The 11,583-nt window shown below is 32.6% G+C and overlaps 1 protein-coding gene across 1 annotated transcript; it reads left to right on the forward strand.

Annotated features, from left to right (window-relative positions):
* Positions 1-711: 711 nt before the first annotated feature.
* LOC124353931 (dynein light chain 1, cytoplasmic) lies at positions 712-11,240 on the forward strand. Its single transcript, XM_046803992.1, has 3 exons — positions 712-919; positions 8,652-8,769; positions 10,466-11,240. The coding sequence occupies exons 2-3, from the start codon at positions 8,662-8,664 to the stop codon at positions 10,625-10,627; spliced, it is 270 nt and encodes an 89-aa protein (XP_046659948.1). The 5' UTR covers positions 712-919; positions 8,652-8,661; the 3' UTR covers positions 10,628-11,240.
* The last annotated feature ends 343 nt before the right edge of the window (positions 11,241-11,583 follow it).

Raw genomic sequence — 11,583 nt, forward strand, 5'->3', positions numbered from 1 at the left:
GATAACGAAGTTAGATTTCTGTCATTGTGAGTGTCCGTCTGTATGCACGATAACTTTCCAAATAATTAATTAGAGGGTTAAATTTGGCGTGATACTCCATCTTCACTATTTTAAAATTAAAATTGAATAAGGTAAACTTAGTACTTATAGAAATCTGACCTTCCTTACCATAAATATCTTAAGTGGGTTTTGTCGTAATCGATGTATGAAAATCCATAATTAGAAAACAAAATTAATTATATTAAAAAAAATCTAAATAACATTTTCGGTTAATTAAAAATACAACATTTTGTTAAATAAATGTATGTGTCAGCCATATAATGCAGAAAATTTCCATACTTTTCTGTCGTTCTGACAATGTTTCACCACATGTTTTGTCATGGCCAGGTCATAACTCAGAAGATAAAAAATTAGTTTTGGTTTTTAACCTGAATAATTGTTTACAGTTGCTTATTGATATATCTTCGTGATTCGCCTTTCTAACACGCATTTTATTAGCATCACATATTGTAATAGATCTTAAAGCAAGTATAAGATGTCCTATCCATGGACTAATAAAAGCCTTAGGCTTACCAAACAACTCATAGTTTGATACATAATCAAAGGTTTAAGGAAAGTCTTAGTTTTCCATCTCATACAGTATGTCTGTGAACCCAGCACTACTAATTTCATACTCTTTGCATGTATGATTTGCAATGCATTGTGGGATGATAAAAGACCCCGATGGACCTTAACCATAGTTATCGGTCTTTTTTTACTGTTGTTTGAGTTTATGGTGATGTTTCTGACGTTTCTGAACTGAAGCGGTCAACTTAACTGTGAATGGGATCGTGAGAAGTACCTCGTGCTGTTATTATTGTTTGTTAATTCCCTATTAAGTGTTGAAGCTATTGGTTACATATTGTCTCCTTAAAGCACAGTAAGTCTTATAGTTAAAGTTTAATTTTAAGTATTTTTTTGAGAATTGCTATTAATTATACTATTGTAAATTTCTACACCGGTGTTTGAGCTTACAAGCTTAACTAAAATGCCATTAAAATTATGTTAGCTAAGGTAAAATGCATAACGTTACAGCACATTTGGAAACAAAAGAATTGCTTACATTTCAGTTTCTCTAAAATATTCTGTCCCTAGGTTTGTCCAGAGGCTAGCTTGAAAACTTAAATGGAACTGCAAGCAATTTACAAGCTTTTTTGGTATACATTGAGGGGAGGCTTTAATAAACGGCCTAGCCTACACTCATCGAATAATTCAATATATTATCCAGCTTCAATGTATGTAAAAATCGTAGACAATAAGAGTTGTAATAAATTACCGGAACAAGAAGAATCGAAATACACAAATTTTACAATAGGCCTAACATTACAAAACAACAATAACCAACTATGGCCTAGACTTTAGATATCAAAGAAACCTAACAATATTTATAAATTGCACAGCTTAACATCAATAAGTAACAGCTTTTGTGAAATTTTTTGGAAAGAATTCTCCCCATGTGTTACCAGGAGCCAAACCCACATGTTGATGCTACTTAACCCTAGAACTGGCGGTCATTTCATCCTGTAGTGTCGGGCTGTTTTGGAGCTTCGCGCAAGGTTTTTTTAAAAAAATTATTAAAAATATAAAATAAAAGCAATAGGTATAAATAAAAGTATATATTTTTGTGTTCAGGATTAAACGTAGAATTACACTATTCTGTAAAATTAACCATACAAATTTTTTTTTAACCCTTTGCACGCCAGCCTATTTTCCAAAAGTACTACCCAGAAACGCCAAGGGCATTTTCAGTAGTTTTGAAAGCTTTCACAAAATGTATCATAACTTTTTTATTTTTTAACAGATATTGATGATTTCTTTACCATTTTTTTGCTTATAAAATGCCCTTGTTCAGTTGCTAAATTGTAGTTGCATAAATGTAATTTAAACTTATAAACAAAATTAAAATTTAGAAAAAAAAAATTTAAATTTACAAAGAAATTTTTTTAGCACAAATAAATAAAAAAACATTTATGCTGATTTTCTGTTATATCCCAGTAAACTATATCTACCCCTTAACCTAATTACAAAATTTCAAAAGCCTACCTCATATAGAAGTCCAGTTATGATTTTTTTCACTAAATGTGACACGGGCACAGTTTTTGTAAGTTGCATGGACGATGTATGTTATGTTACAATATATTCACAAATCAATATTTGGCACTATACTAAAATAAATCGGTACTTTGGGATTATACCAACTACACCAGTATGAAGAACACAAAAATATAAATTTATAGAAACAAACAAGATAGAATTACAAAATTAAAAACTAACAAAGATTATTGTTAAAGAGGTCAGATTCGCTTAAACTTTTTTCAATGAACTTAGAACGTTATAAAACGATGTATTTGAGTAACAGAACCAACATTCCATCAATCAACAAGCATTTCCAGGTATTGTGATCAGTATTGTTGTCGCTGTTATCTTATCTTTCTCGAATCCTGATTACGGCAGGCCGCGCGGCATCATATGATTATTTACGTTTTTTGCACGGTACATAATTGCTTTTCCATTACAATTCAATTTATATTTCTGATCAGCCCCAGAATTGTGGAGGTGAGGAATATTGAAGATTTGGGGAAATACACCTGAGCGTGTTGTTGCGTTAATAGTCAACAAAGAATAAAAAGGTAGCCTAATAATTTATCTTATTCAATAATTTTACCTTTAATAACCTTGCTTTAATAACTGTATTAAATAATTAATGCAAAACTGAAGTGCAATTTAGCAAAGAAATTTATTTTACTATTCAATTAGGCCTACTCTTTATTTTTAATACCACACTAGCAAAAATAAAGATGGAGAATCTCCACTCCGTGTGTCAAACAGGGGGTAGAATACGATAAGAGGAACTGGATTTTATATCAATTAGTATAATCATCGATCCATAAGATTCATATATCGAATAAGGGTCTTATCAATATATCTACAGTGATACATGATAGCCACCCGACTGGAAAAAAACCGGCAATAAGCCAGGAATTTTTCTGAGAACCGGGAAAATTTAACAAATAATTTTTCCTATCCCAAAAACTTAACCCCTTTCACTGCCAACGTCCGTTTTAATGGACGTTGTAAAACTATACCTAAACTGCCCAACGACCTTAAAACCGGACGTCGGGTAATCTACGCCTAAACTGCCATCGTCCTTTTTACTTTTCCGGACGTTCGTAAAATAATTAATTAAGTTAATAATAGTAAGGTTCACATAATTGTCTTTTATTTGTTGTTTACTGTGTTCAGAATGAAGCACAGAATATGTAACCACATGTTGTATAAAGTAATATTCTATTAACAGATTGGGGGGGGATTTACACCCCCAAAAAAAAAAAAATCAGCTTGGTATAGTTGGCATTTGTGCCGCTAGTAAGCGCTGAGTGCAAACATCAGCATGGTCACCGAGTGAGCTTTCGGTTATATCGTGTTTGTATAACATTTGAACTCAGCAGTAATTAATTGTGGTTTAATTTGGTGTTTACGAGTGTAATTGTGATAATATCATTGAATAAACGAAGAGGTCCTCAGACTCGCCGTAAGTGAGGGAACCATCAGAAATATTTATTGAAAGAAGACTATTTGAGTGAACAGTTTTGTCAGTGACCATTTTCCAACCTCGGCATTCATTCAGGACAGCAGTTCTGATGTTGATGAATACGGATTGTAGAACACCCGATTTCGATCCGCCAATGAAGCTGGAACATCAATCAGTAATCGTGGACTAGGGCTAACCCACATAATTTCAAGTCAGTATATTTTCCCTTGATTCCGATTCTTGATGGTGCAAGTGACAATGACGTCCCCAATTAGAAATAGGCAACATATGCACATCTGAGGCCTAGCTACCCGTCGTACAATCCTATTTGGCCCTAAATGAGTCAGAATGCCCCCCTAATGAAGAAATAAACACCTTCCTAAGTGAATCAGAGGATGAAATGGGATGGATTGAGGTTTACGGAAGCTAATGATCATGTGTTGCATAGACCAGACCAAATTTTTAGTTTTTCATGAACTTCCAGGGCCCAAAACATTGCCCTGAAAAAGACCTCAACCCCCATGCTCTTATTTTCAAACTGTTTTCTCACGGCTTCTCTAATTGACCAGTAATAGTTGTAGAGTATACACTAATAAGTATGCCCAGAGAAATTTATTGAAGCTAAACCGTGACAAGCCTAAAAAGGCACTAGCCGAGCAACAAGTCCTGGAGATCAGTCCCACTCCCGTCAGAAATATATGCCTTTATTATCGTTTATTGATATAATAAATGGGAAGTTAAAAACATGCCTAGTATTGAGTCCTATTGGTGGACCTCCATCCAAAGTCAAATCTAATTCCCTGGTTCTTCGATCCTTAGTAAATTCACCAGAAACCGCTTTACCAGGCAATTTTTGTCAATTTTTCCACCTTGTTGAGGAAAGGAAAAAAGAAAACAACAATTAGGGTGCACGGAAGCACACAACACGAAAGAAATCATAAAAGACCACCAAACCCAACACAGAGAACGCGAGTAGAAAACAAGAGCACCAAAAAAAAGATGAGCAACACCCACGCAGACATAAAAAAAAGGCAAAAATCTTGCCAACACCAAATGAAAAATGGATATGAACCCTGTACTAGGTTTCAAACCTTTAGTCAATCACATGAATCATGTTTCAAAACTTCACTTCACACCTGGTCAAGAACATATCAGTAGGAATGAGAGTATGATTGGCCACAAAATCCATTCACAAACTTTTACAATACATGCCCAAGAAACACCCATCGCTGCGGTGTGAAGTTTGTGGATGCTGTGCTTAAGCAGCATCACACACTACTGTGTTCAGTTTTATTTAAGTTTACCAGAGAGTTCCTGAAGGTGAATAACAAGAGTTTGATAACCAGGAGAGGTTTTGGGGTTTTCAGTTGTAGACACTTCCTCATTGAAAAAAGCTAATCTTTATGAAAAAGGTATTACCACCACATTTTATATAGATAACTTTTTTTCGTCTACTAAACTGGCAAAATAATTTATACCAAGAAAGGTACATAAGTTAACAGAGTACACTACGTCACAACCGAAAAGTGGCATTCCAGAAGGAAATGAAGACCAACAATTATCAGTTTGGTGAAACTAAGTACAATACAAGAGGAGAAATCCTCTGATTCTACTGGGTTACCGTGAAAAAAAGAGCCAAAAAAAGCAGGTATTACTAACTATCAACCAGTGGCAAAGCTGAAGTCCCGTATCAAAATCCAAGAGAAGAGGTAACAAAGTACCATATTTCTACAAAGCCTGTCCATATATAAGAGCATATTAAACCTCATTTATGGGAGGATGTTGATGGTGCAGACCAGATGCTGTACCAGTAACCAAGGATGACACGAAAAAAATATGAAGTTCTGTGAAGAAAGTAGCCCCTTCAACTTGTTTGGTAGAATGATACTCAATGCATTACTTACTGTATAAAGTAAATCACTACGAAAGCCTTTAAGCCATTTAGATTTTGATATACGCAACAGTTGTAGAGGAAATGGGCACGGGAGTGGATATTCAAGGAATCAGGAAAGCAGACATGGACCACAGACCTCGGCCCCGTAATGCCGAGAGGTACTCCAACCAACCGAGGTGGTGGTGATGCAGATTCCCAAAGCAAGTATTTTTTGAAAAAATTGAACACAATAAAAGAAAAAAAAACTGACTGTGTGTGTCGTGCTGCCAGTTACAAAAAAGGCGGGTGGTAAAGAAGGAAAAAGTCTACCCCGTACCAAGTGTACAAAGTGCAAGAAGGGATTGCACACTAAGTGCTTCCCATTTCACACGTGCTAAATTTTATTTGGGCTAACATGGATTTCTTTTTGTAAATAATGATCAAGAATGATTGTATAATAGCCCTAAGAAAATATTCTAAGAACTATTTTTAAGCTTGAAAAGAATAATAAAACAGTTTTGGAATAGTTTGTATAAGACAATAAACTTGGTGAAAGCAGTTGTTACAGTGTGGTTTTTCAGATTGCCTTTTTAAATTTTGTGAAGTTTGTAATAAGTCATAAAAAACTATAATTTTAAAAGATATTTACATAATTTCTTTTTGGTACTTTGGGATTATACCGACCCACAGCCAGTATGAAAGAACACAAAAATAGAAAATTATAAAGAAACAAACCATGATAGAAACGAAAAAACAACTCTTTCAATTACAACATTACAAACTTAACAAGCATTTTCCATGTATTGTGATCGGTATTGTTGTCCGCTGTTATCTTATCTTCTCGAGAATCCTGGATTACGGTCAGGCCGCGCGGCATCACTTGATTTGTCACGGTACAATCATTGCCTTTTCCACATTACAATTCGAATTTATATTTCTGATTAGCCCCCTCTAGGAATATTGATATTTTACTGATAGGTACTATCTCGAGGGATGTTTTTCTTTCGTCGACATCACCAGCGCGGGGCAAGCACCGAAGGTGCTGTCGAAGCCCGCTCCTGATGGCCGGAGGCACTCGCCTTTTGGGTGGTCGGAATGTGGATCAAGAATAAAAACAAGTTTTGAGTGTTTTTTTTAATAAAAAGTTTAGTTTGGTAAATGATAGTTTTGTTGAATTTTTGTGTTTTGGAGAAAATGTAGAGGTAAAAACAACGAGAAGATACGAACACAAGCGATGCACACCAGCTTAGAACGGGCGGCGAGACTCTGTCAATCACGTTATCTACTAGACGCTCGACATTAGACCTCTGTCTGAGGATGGGGCGGTGGTTTGCGAATAGAGACAATATCCCTGTTTTTATATTGACCGAAATATTGTTCTAACGCTAATCTAGTAATTCCGTAGACAACGAAATGTGAAATAACGATTCATGGTCTGGGTGAGTGGTCGGTATAATCCCCAAAAAAAAGTAACCTTCTTTTTTTAATTTGCCTTAAAATAGTATTGTGCTTCAAAATAAAACACTTTAATTATTATATTGAATGACTTTACACAATATAATCTCAAGTCAAACTACCCTAACAAAAAAACAAATAATGATAAAAGGTAAGTACATATTTTGTTTCAAAAATATTATAAGTTCCTGAATTGTACATTTAGAATAATTGTATTAAACTACTACAATTTCTTGAGGAACAAAACAAAGCATTATTTTAGCTTATCCAATGACTATAAAATAGCAAAAGCAATGAATTTTTAATGTGAATAACATTGCAAAATGTCCAAAAATTGGCCCTGGCAGTTTGGGTACTATGCCCCATGAGATGAACATCCCTCTGGCAGTATGTTGGGGCGCATTGTAGTAAACAAAATTGTCTGGCAGTAAAAGGAGTTAATTTGACAGCTTCTTGAATCAAGAACTGATTAACCTCTAAATATTGTATTTTACGCGATGTGGTTCTTAAAATTGTGAATGAAGATCAACATATGTTTGTGAGCTACATCTGACACCAGTTGAGTTTATCTTGGTTAGTTCTACTTCTGTGCCACTGCAAGCCTCCGCCTCCCTCCCCTCAAAATACGTAACAATGCATTGGACAATTAAAATCGGCCGACCGAACGTTTTGGACATCGGCACTAAACAAGTGGTATGCTTTAAGCGGTAAAGCGGTAGTAACCATGATACAAATGGGTTTTTTGTATTAATCAGTCGTCGAAGTGGGGTCTCCGGACGAAGTTGTCCAACTCTTATTAAAATTAGTTACATAACTTCTTAGAAAGAGAAACTCCCATAGCACTTCACTCATCAATCTGTCATGTATAATTAATTTTGTTAAATGTTGTTGAGTATATTTATGTTTATGTGTTTATTGATAATTGTTCCTAAAAGTTAGTTTTATATTTCATCCACAAAACAAAACTATTTTACTAAGTAAATTAACTATAGTCGTGTAACTTTTTTGTTTTTTTAATAAATTAATAATTTATCAAGCTTTTGAAGTAGCTTTTTTAACTTTCGTATTATTTTTGCAATTTAGAAAACTACTATTTATGATTATTTTGGTATCATTGTATCTTGTAATGATTTGCAAACTTTCTTAAATATCTATCACTTTAGATCCCAATTGTAGGCAATTTCTGTGTATATAATAAATGCTTGGAGGTAGATTTTGCAATTTTTTAAGAGGACTTGTAACATTTTCAGTTTAAATGATTACAACATGAAACCAATGCATAACTTACCTAAATCTAACTTTAAAATTGGATAAAACAATAATATTATCTCAAAACATAAGTTAACTCATTATAAAGAAATCCTTGTATATAAATACATAATGTAAGATATGTATAATAATAAGTTCTGTCTTAAGACAATTATTCTTTCATGTATATTTTTACTATTACCTTGCTAACAGGTGATAAGTTAATTATAATAATAAATTCTGTTCCAAGATAATTGTTCTTTCATGTTTTTTTGTGATTAATTAAGCTTGTTAGTTCAGGTGATATGTAGATGCAGATATGTATATTAATAAGTTCTGTCCCAAGATAATTATTCTTTCGTGGTTTTTTTAAATTAATTAGCATGTTAAAAGGTGATATGTACAATTTTTGTAAATAAATTAACCATCTTTTATTATCTTAATCTTTTGAAGATATGTTACTTACCTTATTTTAAATTATGTCTTAATTTCTCTTTTGTACAGGTATTTCAACATGTCTGACCGGAAAGCTGTCATAAAAAATGCTGATATGTCTGAAGAAATGCAGCAAGATGCTGTGGATTGTGCAACTCAAGCTTTGGAAAAATATAATATTGAAAAGGTACTCATAGAATAGTACAAAATTATGATTTTGAATGATTGCTTACCAGTTAAATAACTTGACCATTAAAAACACTTACTTAAAAAATTTAATTTATCTGGTGAGCCACAGTAATCCTATGCTTTATCGGGTGAGCCACAGTGATCCTATGCTTTATCGGGTGAGCCACAGTGATCCTATGCAATTATTTGCACTACTACACTTGCATTTTGACTATGCACATGTTCAGCACAAAATATTATACAGAAACATTTTGAATTAATATCACAAAAAAAGCAAGAAATTTTTAACTATGCTTCAAATAGAGTCTATGTTTTGTAGTCTAAAGCAGGGGTCTCTAAATTTATAATGTGGTTAGATTCATATTAACTACTAAGAATTTAAAGTCTTACAGTAAATAAGCCAGTGTAGTAGGTTACTAAAGAAAACAAGCATTTCCACACAAATACAACCTTTATTTATTGTTAAAAAAAGATTTGTTAGAGTTGTTTGATAAAACATTAACTAGTTACATATTTATATTGAGCCGTCCCTTGTCTTTCTCGTGTGTCTGTGAGGAAGTTTGTCTCTAACTTGAATACGCCTATCATCAAAATAAATTTTTTAGTAGGTGTTAATCAGAAAGGTTCACTATATAATTAAATTTCACGAAGAGGATTTTGAGAAGTTTGTTCAGACATATATTGATTAAAAAACAGTGAGCATTCCATTTTCAAAGTGATTTGTTTTGTTCTCTAAAATTCATTACCTGCAACAAAAATATGTACACACATTGATGTGTAGTAATTTACTGATTGAATTAACAATTAATCAATAAACCTAAGTTACAAAATACATTTGTATATCTTCCTGCTAAATAAGAGATTATCTGCATTCATGTAGCATTCCTTGTAGTACTCATTCAAGTTTTCATTTGAAGCAAGTTCAATAAATACTAGTTGAAGAACTTAGAGTGCATTTTAAATTATAATTTTTAATGCAGGTTGATATATCTTTATTTCAACCTGTTTGTGGGCTGGTTGAAACGCTCTTGCGTTTGGAGAGCACTGGTCTAATTCTGCATCACAGAATAGTTAATGATTTACCAAACTATAAGCTTTTTTTCCAAGTTTAATTATAAATTTCTTTCAATTTTTAATTTACTAATGTTTAATCAGTTCTGTCCTACCAAGAGCTAGGGACCCAAGGGCTAGGTTTTGTTAGTTTTCAGCACCAATATACATGGTATCCCTATTCCGTAACTCTGGACGAAGGCATATTGCACTATTAACCTTAGACAAACACATTTCACCATATGAATATGGGTCTCCGTTGCTTGGTTTCTGTATGTGTTTTTAATAAAAAAGGTTAATATATTATTAAAAAGTAATAAATTAAACTCTACCAAATTTGGGTCACATTTAATAATGATTAAATTAACTCATCTTTAAAGAACATGCGTGTATGTCTGTAGTCTTTATGACAGAAACCAGTGGATGGGCAGTATCCTTTTTCATTGTAACTTATTCATTTGGATCTTTTGAGAACAAATGTTTTTATGTCTTATTTTTTTAGTTTATGGTGGAAATTTTCTTAATAACTTAAATGTTAAAATTTTGTTTGTAATAACTTAATTTTATATCTTAACGTTTACTTTTATAGTTTTATTATTTATAATTATTGTTTAAAATGTATAAAATATGATATTTTGTTTTAGGACATAGCTGCTTACATAAAAAAAGAGTTTGACAAGAAATACAATCCTACGTGGCATTGTATTGTTGGACGCAACTTTGGAAGCTATGTGACACATGAAACAAGACATTTCATATATTTCTACTTAGGACAGGTTGCTATTCTTCTGTTTAAAAGTGGATAAAGATTTTGGTTATGTACCATCATATTGTTCAGTGTTTCTAAAATAATTCATGCTCAACATGAATTAAATGTAATTCTTCTTCAAGTTGGAGATTTTTCTTGATTTGTTTATTTGTGTTTGTTTTCTGTTGACATAAAATTAATACCTTGTGTGTTTAAAATTTTGAGACAAATTAAAAGAGAACTATGTGTTTTTGAGTCTTCTAAATCTTGAAATAAAATTTTAAACATCCTCCTAAAGTTGCATAATTTTTACATTACATTCAAAACTTAAAAAATAACATTTTTGATGTTTTTGCCCTTAAATGTAGCTGGTATACGAAACTAACAATTATAGTGATTCAACCAATATTGTAAGAATTTTGCTCCTTAGCAGCTGTGTATACAGAATTATATTCTCGTCAAAATTATTGGTAAGAGATATCAACATCTTCCTTAAACAATTCATAATTCTACATAATGTAATATTCTTGTAATTCCTTTTTCTTTTGGTAAACATCATTTTGCTGGTGTTTAGTTTGAAAACTGGTTTACTCTGTTGAGTTATATTACCAATATTTCCTTTGTGTTATTTAAATTAATTGTTATAAGAATATAGTTATTTATTCCGAAAATAGTCCTTTTCTATTGATTTCCTCAACCTCTCTACTTATGTTGACATCATATGGATGCAAGGACTTACGATCCTATAATGTAAGTTGACTTCTATACATTGCTTGGTGACATTTTGTCATGTGGTTGTCTCTTGTGGCCAATTCTTGAATTATTCAGACTAACTATAAGAGAAAGATTTATACAAAACAAGGAACAAAATATTGTGTTTGTATTGTTTTTATTCGTTATTGAACTTTGCTGAATATTTAACACAATATTCAGTTGATTGAAGTTATGATGGTACGAGTAAATAAAAGAGATAGATTCTTCCTTACCAGGGTGTATATGTGGATCATTTACATA

The sequence above is a fragment of the Homalodisca vitripennis genome, chromosome 2 (genome assembly GCF_021130785.1).
Source record: "Homalodisca vitripennis isolate AUS2020 chromosome 2, UT_GWSS_2.1, whole genome shotgun sequence".
Classification (NCBI taxonomy): domain Eukaryota; kingdom Metazoa; phylum Arthropoda; class Insecta; order Hemiptera; family Cicadellidae; genus Homalodisca; species Homalodisca vitripennis.

What these genes read in the sequence shown, in the direction of transcription:
- LOC124353931 (XM_046803992.1), top strand. Translation starts at nt 8,662, where the DNA reads ATGTCTGACCGGAAAGCTGTCATAAAAAATGCTGATATGTCTGAAGAA. An exon ending in AAAAATATAATATTGAAAAG is followed by an intron (nt 8,770 to 10,465) that starts GTACTCATAGAA and finishes ATTTTGTTTTAG; the next exon opens with GACATAGCTGCTTACATAAA.